At 46.8% G+C, this 18,102-nt stretch overlaps 1 protein-coding gene across 1 annotated transcript; it reads right to left on the bottom strand.

The window, feature by feature from the left end:
• Positions 1-7,045: 7,045 nt before the first annotated feature.
• Positions 7,046-18,051, bottom strand: enc3 (ectodermal-neural cortex 3). Its single transcript, XM_026159110.2, has 4 exons — positions 17,709-18,051; positions 15,657-16,691; positions 14,795-15,569; positions 7,046-8,393 (listed from the first exon to the last, which is right to left on the bottom strand). Exons 2-3 carry the CDS (start codon positions 16,677-16,679, stop codon positions 14,823-14,825), a joined length of 1,770 nt encoding a protein of 589 aa, XP_026014895.1. The 5' UTR covers positions 16,680-16,691; positions 17,709-18,051; the 3' UTR covers positions 7,046-8,393; positions 14,795-14,822.
• Between the last annotated feature and the right edge of the window lie 51 nt (positions 18,052-18,102).

Below are 18,102 nucleotides of genomic sequence, written 5' to 3'. Positions count from 1 at the left end.
TCTGCCAACGCACACACTTCACATGGTCCTCCCACCTTTGTCTTCAAAGCGGAGGAGAAAAATCTATAAAATACTTCTATTGATTTCTTTTTTTTTAGAGAGGCACGCAAATATTTTGTTAATATCCCATTTTATACAGAACCTTTGCTTGAAATCATATTTTTTGAAGGAGAAAAGCTGAAAAACATCAATGAAAGTTTTTGCACTTTTCTCAGTTTTGCTGTTTTGTGCAGTTAAACCACTGAAGAAGCTCAGAGGACCCGTCACTCTGCTGCACGTGCCAGCAGCATGAGTGCCATATAAAGACAGCTTTGCAGAAGCCAAACTCTTAAATATCTGCAACAGCTCGCTGACGTGTCCAGGGTGAACCCTGCGTCGCGCCTCGTCAGAAGATCGGCTAGAGTTAAGGTTTTGCTCCAGGGCCTCTGCAGCTCTGGACAAATGTCTTTTTTAGAGAGCACTAAGATCCTCCAGCCAACTGCTCCTAATGCAACCAAGGTCTCGTTTAAAAACCAGAGGTGACCGTGCATTTGCCATTAGACTCTGGAATAATCTCCCAGTTGACATCAGGACATCGGAATCAATTCAATCGTTCAAATCCCGTTTAAAAACACACTAGTTTAACTTAGCTTTTTTCAAATTAGTGTGACGTTCATTCAGCCTGCAGCACGCCGTGTTAATGCAGTTTTAAGTATAATTGTACTATTTGTTCTTTGTTCTGCCCGAACTGCGGTTTCATGTGAAGCACTTTGATGTACACTAGCCTTTTAAATGTGCTACATAATAAACTTTGACTTTTTATTTATAGATCATCAGTTAGATAAATGCAGAGGAATAAAAAGTGTAACATTTTCCTGCCATATGGAGCCAAGTGGAAGCACAAGCAGGAAATGGAAATACTTGAGTATGTATACAGCACCCCAAAGTTGTACTTGCAGTAAGTGCAGCACTTAGTACCATTTAGTCTGGACCAACCCACAATCAGGGGTCGTTATCGTCATGACGACTTGAAATTTGAATCTGCAGGCAAATAGCAGTAAAACGCAAGATGCTTGTTTGGTGGAGCTCGAGCCTGAGTGCAAGGAAGCAAATATATGAAGCCCATCAAAGACCTGAAAGCTTTGATGGGCTGTGTCCTCCTCCTCTCGTTCCCCTGCAGTTTACTGGGTAATTACTGCATTGTGTAAACAGCTATTTCTGTAGCAAGTCTGGATGCTTCCATCACAATGCTCACATCTCCCTCTCTCTCTCCTTCACAGCCACAGCTCCTCGCTGCACTCAGAAATTAATCTGGTGGAGAGAAAGTGAGAGAGGGAGGGTCAAAGGTTGCAGAAGTCTACAGGAACAGGCGCAGAGTGAAATGTTCATACATGTGAATGCAGTTTTTCCAATGTCACGCATGCATAAGTTCAGCTGCACAGCATGTGTGTTTGTCACTGAGATCTTAATTAAAGGTGCCAAACAACACTGCACGCATAGGTGTTTACTTTTTATTGTTCTTTCCATTTATAGAAGCGTTGGAGGACAAAGCTGATTACAGGCTTCCTGAACGTCATGGCAGAACACCTGTATTGGATTTCATTAAAGTCTACCTAAAAATGCAATTAAATCAAAGCTTTCACAAAGCTGCAGACTGGAGGTAATAAAAGCTTAAATGTAGGAGTAAATAACAAGCCGTTACCAATAACAGCGATAGTGATACTTTTAACTCACAACAATAATGATCACTGTGATTTCGAAGTACACACAAACAGCTGTAGATGTTGTTCATAGTGCATGTTTCAGGTGGAAACACCGACTTACGACATGAATTTGTTCCCGAGGGTCTTTTGTAAGTCGAAGCACCCATCGCGCCTTTTGAGTGAGGCGATGCTGTACGATAGATTGACAGACCACGTGACTTTCGTGCATTGCATGCCGGGTACTAGTGGCAAAACAATGAAAGCAATGCATCAAACGCAAGTATTTGCAGCGCCGCAAAACATTCATTCTTGGTTCCAATACCTTCTTGCTTTTTCTTTGCCCCCCAAAAAGGTTCTGTACAAAACGAAGGAAACAATGCCGGTCCGTACAAAGACAGACTTGATGAAAAGTCAAAGAAAAGATACGAGGAAAAAAATCAAAGGAGTGAAAGGGTCAGACCCTTACGAGCACAGAGTGGACAGAGTGCCCAACTTTCACCACGCTCAGATTTATAATTATAGGTTCTTGGAGTGAGTGCATACACTCATGAAGTTTAGTAACTTCAGGTCACTGCAACAAGCCCAGGTACAGTTTACCGACGGATGGGTGCAGGACCTTGAAATGCACCGTGTAGAAAGTAAAGACCATCGTACTTATCATAAGTTTACCAGTCTCACAAATCGTCGTCATAAATACACATTCCTTAACCGTTTATTAATAGGACCTTTGAGCTCAACGGTAATTAATTAGTGGAAATAATTTCTGGTACCCATCACAGAAATGTAGCAGTGACAACAATATTGTATGCTGTAATCGTACTGGACAATTAGTGATACAAAAAACCTGTTTTATCCTGTGAATAAAAGTATATGTTTTTGTCAATGTACCATAATAACAGAAGCGAAACGCAATATTGTGTCAGGACAATTCACTATTTATGCACAATAAATAAAGGAGCATAGCGCGACAATTTCTGTTCAGCGCCAGACTTGCTTGTAACCTATATCACCAATTATGTTATGAAAATGACGTATTAACTACAACAGCAGACTGACCTTTGTGGAAATGCTTGGAGCAGACTAACCTGTGAGCTGGAGTGTTCTGGGACGTTATATTTGGTCTTTGAATGGCTGCAATCCAGTCGCCTCTTTGTTACTTTGGAAACATGGCTGAACAATTTCTCTTCAGCGACGTAATCCGATAACAACCGATCTCTTTACCCGTCGGCTTCCCGTGGCTGTCATGCGACCGGCTATTGCAGTTAATAATACAACAGCTTCTTGACATTTTTGTGTTTCTTTTTATCGCTGTGTGACTGATTTCGATTGAAAGCCTGCGTGCGCTAGTACCGCTTGCCACGAGTTCCCAGAATTCTTTGCGGTTTTACCCCTGAATGACGTCACATTTTCTAATTGTTGTCTAATTGGCTAATTGTTAACTAGAACAACAATAAATCGTTCAAGTGGAACAGCGAAGCGCAAGTACGGAAGCCAAGGGGTTGTCACATGATTGTGGGCATTGTAGGCTCAGCCAATCAGAGTTCAGCCTTCCTAACTTGAATTTATCGTGAAATGGGGTCTTCGTAATTCCACTGTACATGTTTTTATTCCCCATTTCATATTGGTACCAATATCGGTACTGGTATCAGACCACCTCTAGTTTTAAGACTAAATTCCACCTCGTTAAATCAAATGTCCTGTTTTTTAATGTATATTTACTTTAAATTCCAAACACACAACACTCTGCATATGGCTCAGTCTGCTGCCAGCACACATTTAACTCAGGAGATTCAGTTCTGCCTTGCTTGGTGCTAGCCGACCTGTCAGCTCCTCAGAGCCCCTCACACACACACACACACACACACACACACACACACACACACACACACACACACACAGAAAGCAGAGACGAGACAACCCCTGCATTCGCTCCAGTGGTTAGACTGTCTGACTGGCTGTCTAACTGTCTCACACTCTGTTTGCTCCTCATTTGCTTACCCAGCCAGCTCTGAAGCCGTGGAGCGGCTGCCAGCAGAGATGCCCGCAGCTATGGAGGGGGGAGGGGGGGGATAACAGGGGGGAGACAGAAGGACAAATTTGACACCAGTAGCAGAGACGGCACAGAGACGGGGGACGGCATTGTTTGGTAATTGTATACTCTTACAGGCTGGACAGGCTTGTGGTCATTTTCTCAGTAGTAAAACGAGGTAGACAGTGAGGCGGGGCATCGGTTGATGAAGATTGATTTGTGCCTGTGCAACCAGGGAGTCTTATGTAAGAGTGAAGGAGGGACGTTTCCTCCCTTCTGCAGTTCGACTCGCCTGCTGATTTTTTCAGTCCTGACAAACTTCCACATGCAGACATGCAGTCTGCAAACTCCCCTGTGCGTCTGCACTTGGACCACATATTTGTAACTTTTCTTATAAACGATTGCAAGTTTTTGTATGCAAGTTGGGGGATCATGTTAAATGTTATTTGACAGGACAGAGCGGACAGTAGACTGGAAAACAGGGAGAGAGTGAGAGGAAATGACATCAAACCCAGGCCACCTAAACCAGGTGAGCTATAATGGAGCCGTTCACGTTAATATCTCGAGATCATAGGAAGCCTTGAAGCATCTTAAGATGAAGATTTAAGCACTTGAACAATCTTGATGCAGACCGATAGCCTTGATTTATTCCCCTCTGTAGCGTTTAAAATTCAGAATTAAAGCCCCTTTACTCTCGGCTCAGATCTGAGCTGCCCAGAAGGCCTTTATTGATCCATCGATCGGGCTTCCTCCTGCCGACGCGTCATCAAGGCGTCTCCTTTTGTTCCTGTCCAAAGCAGGCGCGGCCCCCAGCTGAGGGGGTCTCAGGCCAGCGCACGCATGCCAATATTTGGGTGAGTGAGGCAGAGTGCAATGTCTCTGTCCGTTCCACCTCACTGCTCCTTTTCTTATGGGTTCACAACAACCCCCCGCTTCACACACAAACACACGACCACAGACACACATGAGGATGAAGCATAAATGCATATGTGCACAAAAACCACACACACATAAACAGAGACTCCACATATCCTCCAATCCAGTCATGACAGCTCATCCAACCTTCCATCCCCCTTTCCCAGTGTGTGTGTGTGTCTCTGTCTGAGGTTCTTTTGTGTCCAGCGGACTTTGAAACGTCTATTTATTCGCCGTGGTTTAATTGTGTTGTCGGCAAGTTCTGTTAGCATCACAATAGGAGCCACTGACCGACCGGCTCATGGTGCCAGGCCTCCTTTCAGAGAGGCCGTTTCATTTTTAATGCGCCTTTGCATTGTTTCCAAAAATTCATAAATTAACCTTTTGATGAATCTCTTACCCACAGTGGCACAAACGTGTGCACATGCTTGACTGGACACGGCCCGTTACAGCCACGATGCAACGGCTGCAGAGGCACATTTTTCTTTGCTTACATCCAATTAACAGCACTCAGTGCACTGCTGAGCAGTAACAGCACACTTTGAAGTTTCTTCGTCTGTCTTTGGAATATTTTAACGACGCTGTTGCATTATGTCACTCGCGTTAGGCAAAGACTGAACATGTTGGTGTACAGAGAGTCTTTTGGATTTTTTTTATCAACCTTTTAGACATTTAGAACTATGCAGACAAGAAGTCAATGCTAAGAAAATAAAAACCTTCAGACGATCTGTTTTCCCAGCTCCCTCTTTGTGTCTGACACTCTCAGGCAAACACAGGCGCACTCACTGATGTCTTCATCCATCTGTCGTTCTCAAGCATTGTCAGGGTAGCTCATTTCATCTCCACTGAGGCCGAGGCGAGGAGAAAACAGAAAGAAAAACAGAAGGGGATGAAAATAGTGACGGTCTAAACTGAGAGTCAGTGTGTTATTCTGCAGCCAGAGGACAGAGAGTGAGAGCTGGGGAGGAAGCTTGGACGAGCTGGACTGTGATCTGAGATTTTCCACTTTTTTCTCTAACTTTGTGTTTGTGAGATCAGGAGTCTGATGCCATCGAACTGTGACAACTACAGTCTCTGTGTCCAAAAAGCCAAAACGAAAACACTGTCCCTGTTTGAATGCTTGATTCACGAGTGCAGGTTATCCAATAATCCATCCATCCATCCATTCGCTTCCGCTTATCCTTTTTCAAGGTCGCGGGGGGCGCTGGAGCCTATCCCAGCTGTCATAGGGCGAGAGGCGGGGTACACCGCGGACAGGTCGCCAGTCTGTCGCAGGGCTATCCAATAATGCAATTGCAATGTTTTTGTTTTAATGACAGGTGTGTGTGTGTGTGTGTGTGTGTGTGTGTGTGTGTGTGTGTGTGTGTGTGAGAAACATGTATTTTCTGTTCTGATCTAGTTGATCTATGTCTAACTTAAAATCTGTCATTGTGCAGTAATTCCTTTTTTAAAAAGTACATATATCAGGGTGGGGCGATCGTGGCTCAAGAGTTGGGAGTTCGCCTTGTAATCGGAAGGTTGCCGGTTCGAGCCCCGGCTCCGACAGTCTCGGTCGTTGTGTCCTCGGGCAAGACGCTTCACCCGTTGCCTACTGGTGGTGGTCAGAGGGCCCGGTGGCGCCAGTGTCCGGCAGCCTCGCCTCTGTCAGTGCGCCCCAGGGTGGCTGTGGCTACATTGTAGCTGCCATCACCAGTGTGTGAATGTGTGTGTGGATGTGTGTGTGAATGGGTGGATGACAGGTTGTGTAAAGCGCTTTGGGGTCCTTAGGGACTAGAAAAGCGCTATACAAATACAGGCCATATATCAGGGTGTGTGGTGGAGCTATTTTACAGAGTTAACAGTCAAGTCTATCGTTCCTGTGACAGTTTTCTAAATGTCCTCTTTAAACTTTGTTATCTTTTAAAGCACAAGTCAAAGCCCTGCTGCCCGACTGTTTAAACACCTCAGAAGTGGAAATCCTGCAGGTTTGTTACAAACCTCGAGCTGCAGGCAGCACTCACAGGCTCCGCCCTCACATTGAGCGTGGGTACATTCCTCTCTGGTGGTTCTCCTCCCTCTTCTACGCAAACGTGCCAGCCACACTTCCTCCCACCCAACGCCCCGACTGCACTGTTTGTCACAGGAGGAGCATCTCCTGACTGCTGGTGAGAATCATCAGGGTATATTTTAAAGATCTGAGCGTTCTGATGGTGATTTTAGAAGGGTTTTCTTCTCTGCTTCACATACCATGTGATCCTGACGCGTGATATTGTCAAAGAGATCAAACATGAGCAGTTAATCTGAGCGACTCCTCGGTGCACAGAGAGCAGGAAGCAGTTGCTGGTAAAATACCAAAAGCGCTCCGAACCTGCATTTGGAAACTATCTGAAGCACCTGTGTGATCGTACAGCTGCTGAACTCCACAGAGGACGAGCACGAGTCCAACAAGATGACATTTATTGAAAAGTAACAAACTATAGAACAAGTAGTAACAGACTGTTTCAGTAATAGCTTAATATATCAGTATATCTGGAGTATACTGCCATACATCGGAGACTTGCACAGAGAGCAAATTAACATATTTTTGACGATTTGCTACAAAAAGGCTTCGATTACTCACACTACCCGACCGGGTTAAGACAAAAGATACAAAATTAAGACAATTAAGAGAGTTGTGCAAATTTAAAGCCTTCTACAAATGAATTACGAGGCAAATGTACAAAACTATACACACCAAAGACTTCTGTAGACACGGAAAGAAAAAATCACTATTGCAGCTACAAGGCTATCACACTAAGTTTTGTTATTTAAATCCATAACAACACTAAAGTTAGATATTCAGGTTTTGGCAACATTTCTGTTTCAGATATGACCGACGCTTTTAAGCACAATCAGACATTTTCCACTTGGCAAAACGACATAAAGAAGAGTTTGTATCACAAAAAAAAAAGTACATTCACTAGAATGAAATCTGTTTTCAGACGAGCGATAACAAAAGATGTAACCCTTCCTTCAGCAAGTACACATGACCCTGAGACAGATAAGAACAGACAGAAATCATCATCTGAAAGCCGACACAGACGAGTGTCTCCTTCAAGTCGTGATGGGCCACGTTCCCTCTTTTTTCTTCCTTTTTTTGCGAGCTTGTATTTTCAGTTAGGAAGAGGATACAAATTTAGCTCAGCAAGATTGAGGGAAGCCCAAGTCCAACTTCTAAAAACACAGACAGGAAGATCGTTTCTGTTCACAAAATCATACACTTCCCCAAACGTCTCCTCTCCCTCTGCACATGCCGGCCGCAGCAAAGGTCTAATTCAGTCTGAATAAATTACACCTGAGTAAACAGTGTCAGGAGTGGGCGGGGACAAAGAGGGACATCTCAACTTCCTTCTTCGCGGTGAAACAAGCTAAAGTGTCAGTTAGAGCGGTGATGCACTGGTGAGAGGATGCACGTCTCCGGACGAGCAGTGCAGGGCTGACAGAGCGACAGCAGCTACAGAGAGAGAGACGTGCTCACAAGGCCCTGCTGGACACGCACCAGCGAGTCCACTTCAGACGCGGGGACAACACGGCAAAGTTACACAAGAAGCACGAGTAAACACATCGGGTAAAAAAACAAAAGTCTCTGTGCTGTTTCCAGGCCTTCGCTCATGTGCAGTTGGAGATAATGTGAATCAGTCTGGATGGAGAAACGACGGGAACACGCAAAACCCCCTCCTCTTCCTCTTCCTCCTCCTCGGAGCCGCCGAGGGGGGGCACATTCCTGCATACCAGACTCTGAGGCTCATCTGAGGGAAAAAGACAGAGAGGGATTAATGTGCTGGTCCCGTGAACTCTGCTGTACAAGGACCCTGTATGAGAACGCCGGGCACATGACCAGAGGGCCTGGACGTTCTCAGGGAGAGGAAGGCAGAGACCTCCAGGCTACACAGCAGCTTATCACTGTGCTGTTTTATCAGGCTTTGGCCACAGAGCATTAATAACACCTCTGAACGCAGCAACATTTAACCATTTATGTGGCTTAGTGATGAATATCTGAGGGTGCAGAAGTTGGGACCTGTGAGTGAAAATAAGCTTCAGTGAACTCAGATAAAAAGCACATATTCCAAAAACCATCTGCTTTATCCTGATAGGAGGCTTTATGCTGCAATTCCTGCATCTGCAAGCTGCATTTTTTAAAAATACAAACACTGTAATGAATTCTTTGGAATCTCATATTCCTCTGCAACCTCACTGTCTAATTTTCCTCTCGTGGCGGTATGAGGAAGTCGTCCTCTGGATGTTTGGGACGCTGGACAGAAACCTGAACCTGGTGGTTTGCATACTGCACATTTGCAGAGATACTAATAACCCGCCTGCAGCGTGAGGCAGCGAGTTCGTACTCGGGCTCTGCTGGGGGTTTGTTTGAATAACCTAAAGACTCTAATTTCCACGGCTGACAAAGCCCGATGATACTTCAGAAGCCTTCACTGATCCACGCACATCTGTGACGGTTGTGAATACTTTGCCTGAAGCGTAACAGTCAGACACAGTTGGAGAATATTTGTTTGCACGTTTAAACTCTTGATTGCTGTGATAGGCTGGAGCTGTTCAGGCTCTAGTTGTTTATCGCTGCGAGCGTGCTGATTCTACCACTGCAGCAGACGTGCAGGTGACATTTCCAAATCTCTATAAAAGCTTCCTTTGAAAAGGAGCTTTATTGTTATGCTGCGTTCCACCTCCTGATATTTATTCTTGAACTCTGTCAGAGGAGTTTTGCCTTGTGAAATGAGTCGTCTGTGATTGGCTGCTTTTCACAAGCGGAAGATGTTAAAACAGCAGGTGGGTGGAGCTCCAAGCGTGGAAGAGAAAGCCGTCCGTCGAGCATTTGAACAGCCTGAAGCTTGCAGTGATTACTGGCACACACACTGTATATACACAAACCTTGGCTTTGTTAAATTGTAACCACTATTTTATCTTTTTTTGGCTTTATTGCAAATAATCATATCATTCCAATTTTACCTGTTCATGGTTCAGTAAGACTCTACAGCTAGGCTCCTCAGCTAGCTTAGCTCATCCTGCCTTGAAAAGCAAGAACAGCAGCACTCATTGCATCGCATGCAGCTTTAGGCCTCTGCTTTCTCTGTCAGTGCACATGTGCATGGCTCACCGGCAGCACCGGTTGCTGTGCAGATGATGAAACCCAAACACGCCGCCACTTTGCTCAGACCGTGACAGCTCTGTTTATCAAAGCTTCATAAGAACTGCGGCATCAGGCCGTCACGTCCAGGGTACGACGAGCTGAACCGCGGCCCAGACAGTGAAGAACATTCACCAAGTGCTTAAAGACACCAAAGCAACAAAGAGGTAATGTACTGCCGTGGTTAGTTCATCCACTGAGAGATAATATCCTCGTCTCACATGACCAAACTTGAGCTCACTGTCACCTTGGATGAACTCCAGACCGTCACTTCCTTGTTACCTGTCACATCAAGGTCAGTTTTGCGCAACACCGTGCTGCATCGTTTACAGCGTTCACCTTTCGCCCACATTTCAAAGTACGGCTCTTCATTAGACACAGCTGTAACCCAGGAATTATCCAGGTGCGCTGTGTGCGTCCAATCAGGAGCAACTGCTGCGTGCCTCTGCAGACCAAACAGATGGGCTGGGACTAAATGCTGCTCTGCTTGGATCTGCCAGGTTCGCCTCATGTTTTCACAAAAGCTTGTCTCATGAAATTACACAACGTCCAGTTTGAGACACCTGGAGAGGAGCGGCTCACAGAATGACACCTGGCATGTTGCAAAAGCTGCATTTAACTAAAACCCACATCTGCATCTTCTAGAAGCCCAACGAACCAAAGCCAGTCCTTTCTTTAGCCCAGTCCTTTCTTTAGCTGTCCCCTGTGTGCAACAAGGTCTGTGCCATGTTTACTAATGACCACCTGAAACTGCAGCGTATTGACCGATGCATGAATCGCAGTCACTTCATTTACATGAGTTTGCATTGTTTTCAGGGATGCGTGAAGGACTCTGGGAATGAGCTCCGGCTTACAGGCATCTTGGTACGGCTCTAAAGCATAATGAGGCGCGCCTGATGAATCGCTGCAGAAACAAAGAGCATCTCTGTGACTGGACGAGCCTCACTTTCAGCACCACTTCAGCAAATATTACGCAATTTGGATTAATTACCAGGCAGACACACTGTTTCCTTCCCCAGCTGGCTCTCTGAGGGGGGCCGCTGTAACTGTATGACAGCTCGTCTCTTTTTAAGGGTCTAATCGAATTAGTCTGGGTGATTATTCAGCCATTTTAAGCATCGTCTTCCCTTTTCTCCTTTTGTTAGTCCCAGCGTGGAGAAAAGACCAATAAAAACACCATTAGGTTTATGCAAATTTCAGCATTTGTGCTGAGGGCTGTAATGTGGCAGATTGATTACTCGAGGGACCCGAGACCAAGTGTGCGTGCACGTGCTAACTCTGACTGTACGTGCACGTGTGCGTGAGCTGGGGGGGCGGGCCTTGTTGTACACAGATGCCACAATAAAAGCTTCATTCAGCCCGTGCTCCTGGTGGCCCTCACAGCGAGGCATTAATAAAACATTAGTATTGAGTGACTGAGGCCTCTGCTGTCCTCCTCCCCGATCCCACCGTGACCTTTCCATTTCACAGCAGCTGTTTGGGGATGAAGAGAAACCACCAAGGAGTCCCTCGGTGACCTCTGACCTCTCCAGGTGTACCCTATCACAGAGAGCCATGCCCACCTCTCAAGACCGTCGGTTAAAGCCGTTAAAAAGCTGAATTGTGGGGGGGGGGCAAAGGCTCAGGCAACATAACAGGCATTTCAAGGCTATTACAGTTCAGTGGTGAGAGAGCGGGATCCAGTTACGTGTTGTCTGCCTGTAGTCTGGCACCAACGACGGACCAGGCTGTCCCCCCGGATGCCATCCAGCTTATCATTTCCCAAAAGACGCACTAAATAAACGAGTCTAAACAAAATTACACGCGTTTAGTTCTGCGTGTTTTAAACCCGTCTGTGAACGTCACAGGCTCTTACTCCCATTCCCAGAACAAACACGAGCCTTTACAAACACTCTTCCCCCATCCACAGTGGGTTCTGGCTTGGCCTTGAAGTCTGCGGTTAGTCACATCTGGTGGAAATGCACAGGGCAACAAACTGCAGTAGGTGGTGACAAAAAAGAAAAAGAAAGACACAGCACGGCTGGTAATCCCATACAGGCCACGCAAACCACAAGGCGACATTAACAAATCTTTACTAATGGGAAAGCAAGCCACACCTTCATTCCTCCCAAATTAGAGTGAGGACGGCTGGTTTTTACTAGGAAGGGCAATGCCAGCAATGTGTGTGTGTAAGTGAAAAACAAGTGATTTTACTATTGTGTAAAGTCTCACCAGACTGCTGGGAGGAAACAAACACACACACTTGCAGAAACACAGTATTCTTCTCTCTAACCCCGGCTGAAAGTTGAAAACTTTGGAGCAACGTATTTTTAGGCAGGCGTTAGACTCGGCTGCCAAGCGCTGGAAAATATAGCTTTGCTTCTCCTGGTCTTACTCGCTTATCTCCTCCTCTCCTTCAGTTTGTGCATACGTTTGTGTTTGCCCCCCTCCTCCTTTCTTGGGTGTGTGAGAGAGAAAGTCAACAAGGGTCTGGGGAAGGAGTGTGTTTAACAAGCTGGAAATCTGAGCTTTCTCCATCTGTGCAGTAATTAAACATAAAGGCAGTCAGCAGCAGGACGGCAGCTACTGTAACTGCGAGGTTCATAAAGACGCGGTTCCTTGATCTTTCACAGGCAGCCTGTCTGTCTCCATCCCAGCCCAGAAACCTTGGCTACCATGGATACAGTGGCCCATACCAGCAGCCCCATAATGCTAAGCCCCCAGCCCCATCATCTCCAGCTGTTTACTGTCAACACAAGTCACACATAAGCCTCCGCTTCTCGCTCGCCTCTGCTTTACTCTACTTTCAAACTCTCTGGCAGAATAAAAAGAGGAGGTGCCTTTACTGTTGCTTTTGCACTGTGGGGGAGGAGGATTTACCCAGGATGCACCTGGGTCTGTCAAACAGAAAATAACAAAATATGCACAGAATTTTAACTTGAGCTGTATCCACTCTGGCTATTTTCTAGCCAAACATTCGTCAAGCACATATAAGAACAGCTCACATTTACCGCTGCATTTATGATTATCTGATCGAGTCCGTCTAGTTTCAGTCAACTTGGTTCTTAATCACGATCTCTCAGTCTCATGGTGCACAGCATATGAAGCTGGAGGAGACCAAGCAGTAAACCCCCAGGCTGGAAAGTAAAACCAGCGCAAAGCAACAAAACCTGAAGTTTCTCAAGAGGCCACTTGAGTCTGGCCCCAAAAGCGAGTCAGTCCACTTATGCCTGGATTATACTTTGGTTATGGAGGTTATGGACAACTGGAGACCCGAAGGCCAAGCAGTCACTCCTGCTTCTCTGAAGTCGGCTTGTTTTCTTGTTTTGACGTCCTCAGTGCAGCCATCAAAAATACAGATCCTCGTGTCACTGCTTAGGCTTCAGACTCCCACATTAAAACAGCCAGGAGTGAAAACATTTGCTCTCTACAGACAATTTCAATTTCCATCACAACAGCTATTTTTTCCAAAACACGGGATGGCAACTGCCAGACGACTGAAACTGAAACGTTGTAGTCGACATTTACAAAGAAACGGCTGATGTCATATTAGCCGTGTCCATTTTTTGTTTACAGTCTCTGTAGAAAGCAATTAAGTTAGCATGAAGAGTAGAAGTTAGTTGGACCTCTTCTAACTTTAGTTACTTTTGCAGAGTGACATGCAAACACTCTTGTTAGCTTTAGACAGAGCAGATAGAGCCAGGCTAGCTCTTTCTACTCTCTGTGCTAAGCTAAACTACACGACCGCTGGCTGCAGTGTCGTAAAACCCCTCCTTGTTTTTTCCTTTACAGTTTTATTACTGTAATAAAGATAAAACCCTTTAATTTCAAATTCAAATTCAGCTGTTTTCCACGGATCGCACCAGAACTGAAATAAGGTCACAGCACGGGCCTCGTGAAATTTCAAACCACCGGGAACGTGTGAAAAATAAATAAATAAAGCTGCTCACTGCGCTTGTCATTGCACCGTGTAAAAGCAGAAAACGCCTCAGGAGTAAAGCATCAATCGATAGACTCGCATGAAACTGAAAACTGCCCCTGCCTTCCCTTCAGGCCAGTTGGCTCCTATTATTCTTGAGTTGTTGTAGTCAGTCATATTTTTATACCCTTTAGACTTTCTCTGTTCCTGAATTCCTGATGACTGGTTTGACTGTTTGTCACCGTGGGAAAAACTCGTCAGCACGTATGGAATTCATTTTTCTTTTTTCCTTTTTGAAATCCTTCAAAACCTGGGAGCAAGTCGAGGACTTGTTTGTTTCCCCGTCCTGTAAAATGTCCAAATCTTAAGTGTTGCTTCACACGAGCTAACAAACAGAATGTCTCTGATCTTATCTAAAGCACAGCGAACGTGACGCATCGACTTTTCAAACTGCCTCGTTACAGGCACCCCGTTAGCAGCATTGGGCCTGCAGAGCTCCCTGCACCCTTTTGCCATTCACTACAAGCACAGACCTGATGCCTGCCTCTCCACCTCGCTCCCGTCAGTGTCAGAGGTCTTGTTGTGCAGCTCTCGCTCTGTAATTATCAGCACCACTGACATTCCTCCTGCTCTCTAAACCAAGACTCCTCCATGTTTACCCGACACCCAGCCGGCACAGCAGCTAGATAATGTGTAACCACTGTAACCATTAGCAACCCTGAAAACACAGAAGAGTCTTTAAACTGGACGGTTTAAAGAGGCATTCACCTGGACTGTGTAACAGTGTAACAGTAACAGTGTAACAGTAACAGTGTAACAGTGAAACTGTAACAGTGTAACTAACAGTGTAACAGTGTAACAGTAACAGTGTAACAGTGAAACTGTAACAGTGTAACTAACAGTGTAACAGTGTAACAGTAACAGTGTAACAGTGAAACTGTAACAGTGTAACTAACAGTGTAACTGTGTAACTGTAACTGTGTAACAGTGTGCTTTATGCTAGCCAGGTCCCACACATGATCTGAAGATTTAAAGGGGAACTATGAATAGCACACATACAGTAATTGACATCTTGTTTGTTTGCGTCACTTTAAGAAGCTACAATTACTCACCGCAAAACCTCAGAGCGTCAGTGCATCTCTATGCTGAGAGGTACTTCCATGTGCTGACGAAGGCAGTGGGAATGAGCGAGTAGGGCACGCTGGTCACGCTGTCCCAGGAGTCTGACGCTGGATCGTAACAGTCTAGCGTCTTGCACCTCTGAGCCCCAAAGTACCCTCCGACCACATAAAGCCTGTTTCCCGACGCCACAGCGTGACAGCTGATCCGCTTGGCTGTCACGTCGCCAAACTTTGACCACTGATACGTCTCGCTGTTGAACCGATACGCCGAGCTGGCAGAGAATTCGGTGTCGCCGCCGATCACGACGACGTGGTTGCCGACCACGGCCGCTGCCGTGTATCGCCACAGCTGCGGACAAGCGGCCGGCACCGACCACCGGTTCTGGCAGGGGTCGAAGCACTGCACCTTGGGGTATTTGTCTCTGTTTACACTGGTGCCCCCAAAAGCGAAGAGTTTGTTTTTGGCGCCGACAACGGCAGCGTTGCTCACTCCTTCTCTGAGCGGGGCCACGAGGGTCCATTTATTGGTCTGAGGGTCGTACTGTTCCACCTGCTTGAGAGAGACAGATGGAGAGGCGGGGAAGGATCCGGCGAGGGAAGTGTGTCCTCCCACTACGTACAGCATGTGGTCGAGCTCCGCGGAACCGTGTCCGAACCTGGCTACCAGCATCGGCGCCGCTTTAGACCACTCGTCGTGTAATGTGTCGTAGACCCAGACATCTTTGGACGCTCCATTCTCAGATCCACGTCCTCCAGTAACATAGACCTGAGGGACAGAGAGAGAGCGTGTTTACATCGTCGAGGGGTCATAAAAGAAAAATGACACATTTAAGTCGATTCATTGCTTAAATACCTTGCAACCAATGGCGCAGGCGCTGCACTCTTTCCTGGGACTGGGGATGTCTGTTTTGGGGGTGATCTCCTTGGTCTTGTTATCAATCACGTAGACTTTATCACACATGAAAGTCTGACCTCCGAGCAGCAGCAGGGCCTGACTGACTTTTCTTGGACGTGCACAGAATCCGGTTACGATCCCATCGTTCTGGAGGATCCGCATCTTACACCGCACAGCGTCTTCGACGATTTCCCGGCACACCTTGTGGCACATCACCAGCTCCTCTGAAGCGACGTTCTTCAGCAGGTACGATTCAGGCAACAGCGCCAAGCGGACGCAGCGCAGCAGCTCGGGCAGCTCGCTGTGCCTACGCTCCATGTCCGCCTTGACCCAGTCGATAACGGCCTCGTACACCAGGCTCTCGTCCTCCACCTCCAGTTCCTCGCTAAGGATGAGCTCCTGAACTTTGTCCTTGGGGAGGCTTAGGAAGTCTTCTGTCCTAAAGAGAGTAGCAAAGTCCGCCAGGCACATCCTCCACGACAGCTCATACAGTCTCTGACACTGGTGGGCGTCGGACAGCAGCATCATCCCGAGACAGTTGGACTGGTGAAGGTTCTTTTCCAGAAACTCTGCCGCCGCGTCCCTGATGTCGTGAAACTGAAGCATGTCTCCAGCTTCCAGCAGTGACTCTGCATTTTCCTCATTGATGATGACCCGGGCTGAGTAAGCGTAGTCAAGCAGAAGCTCCAGCACTTCCGGGTGGAGAGAGTCGTGGAAGTTGACGTCACCGTCGTGACTCTCCCTGAGCCCGCCGCTAAACATGGCCTCGAAGTACCGGCTGCAGGAGGCCAAGACGGCGCGGTGGCAGGGGAAGGAACGGTTGCCGGCCTTCAGCACGACATCTGTGAAGACTCTGCGTTTGCGTAGCAGGTTGAGCTGAGTCAACAGGCTGTCCGCGTGGGACGTCTTGTGGAAGAGTTGGATATTCATTGAGCCAGAACTAGAGCGAGACTTTCTGTTTTCGTGGTTGCTGACAGACATCTTGACTTGAACCTGGAACACAGAGACAAAAAAACATGGATAAGTTACTCTTACAGCTAATTCTATTTTGATTACAGTTGGCCAGATATAAATCTTTTGATGTGAGCACTCCTCCCATTTGATGATTAAACAAAAACTCTGCCGCCACCGATGAATGGGCTGTACATGAAATACTCTTATCAGTATGTCAGGCTGCAGCGGAAACGGACTTCAGACTGTGGAGAGATGAAAGGAGATCAGATAAGGCGCACTCCCACGTAAACCCAGTGTGTGTTAGTGCACCAGTGATTTACACAGTGCAAAAATCTATAAAGCATGCATCACTGTCAGAGCCGTGAGAACAACTCTTAGAATAACCTTCAACGATTAAGGTTAGGCTAGAAGCAACACCTGGGTGTTTCCACCCTCTTCCATTTCAGGGCTGTGAGTCACCTCCAAACTCGGCAAAGCCAATAAATTCCTGCCAGCTTGTTGTGTTTCTCAGCTGGCTCACATACAGGAGCTTTCAAGCCCACATAAGATGTGACACCTCAGAGCAGCTCCTCTAGGATAAAATTATGTAACCGCAGTGCAACAAGGGAGAAATAGAGGAGGGGGGGGGGGGCATTTTCTGATCGTTTATATATGAAGCTTGAGTGGGAGTGACATTATATGGTTTGTTTAATATTCTAGGAAATATTTCAGCTACCCACTTGTCCTGGCACGGCGCGGCGGGCTAACAAAGAGCCCACATATAACTTGAAAACGACCAAATAAATATCTTCCGCTTTAAAGCGCCCATTGTTTCACAGCAGATCAATTTAAATCGGCCATTCAACCCAGCTGAAAGAGGGACGGTGGACTTCCGTGCAGGGGGGTGGGGGGGAAACAGCGTGTGTGCAGTAAATGTGAAACTCTGGTCAGCTCTTCCAGCATGCGCTCAACTTTCCTCCCAAGTTAGCAGCTGCAAAGCATCGGCCGAGATCAAAGGAAACAGTGTTACAGCTCAGTAATAACGCGCGCGAGCGCTGTGGTACGGTTGGATCTTACCTCGGTGGGAAAGGCAGCGATCCCGACTCCTTTCTTTATCTCGGCTACAACTTCCACCCGTCGTCGGGTTTGTGTTTGAAGTTGTGGCACACTTCAGGCGAGTCCGCTTCCCGACTTTAAAGCTGTATCACACCCTAAACTCGCGGGAGACGGTTCAGCCATCTGTTTGTCTTCACACTCTTGGGTTTGTGCCCGAAACAAAACAATTTTTGGAAAGTTAGCCGCTCGCTGTTTTCTGTGGGTGAAGCCAAGCAGCGTGCCGGAGAGCGACGAGCTGAGCGCAGAGAGAAAGAGTCGAAGCAGCAGCGGTGGTGTTTCCTCTGGCTCCTCCCACTCCTGCTCCCGCCGGCCAATGGGCTCAAGCATCAGCGCAAAGCTTTCCTTTATTCTCCAG

Source organism: Astatotilapia calliptera, chromosome 23 (assembly GCF_964374335.1).
Source record: "Astatotilapia calliptera chromosome 23, fAstCal68.1, whole genome shotgun sequence".
In the NCBI taxonomy this organism is placed as follows: domain Eukaryota; kingdom Metazoa; phylum Chordata; class Actinopteri; order Cichliformes; family Cichlidae; genus Astatotilapia; species Astatotilapia calliptera.
This window is presented reverse-complemented; position numbering and strand designations above follow the sequence as displayed.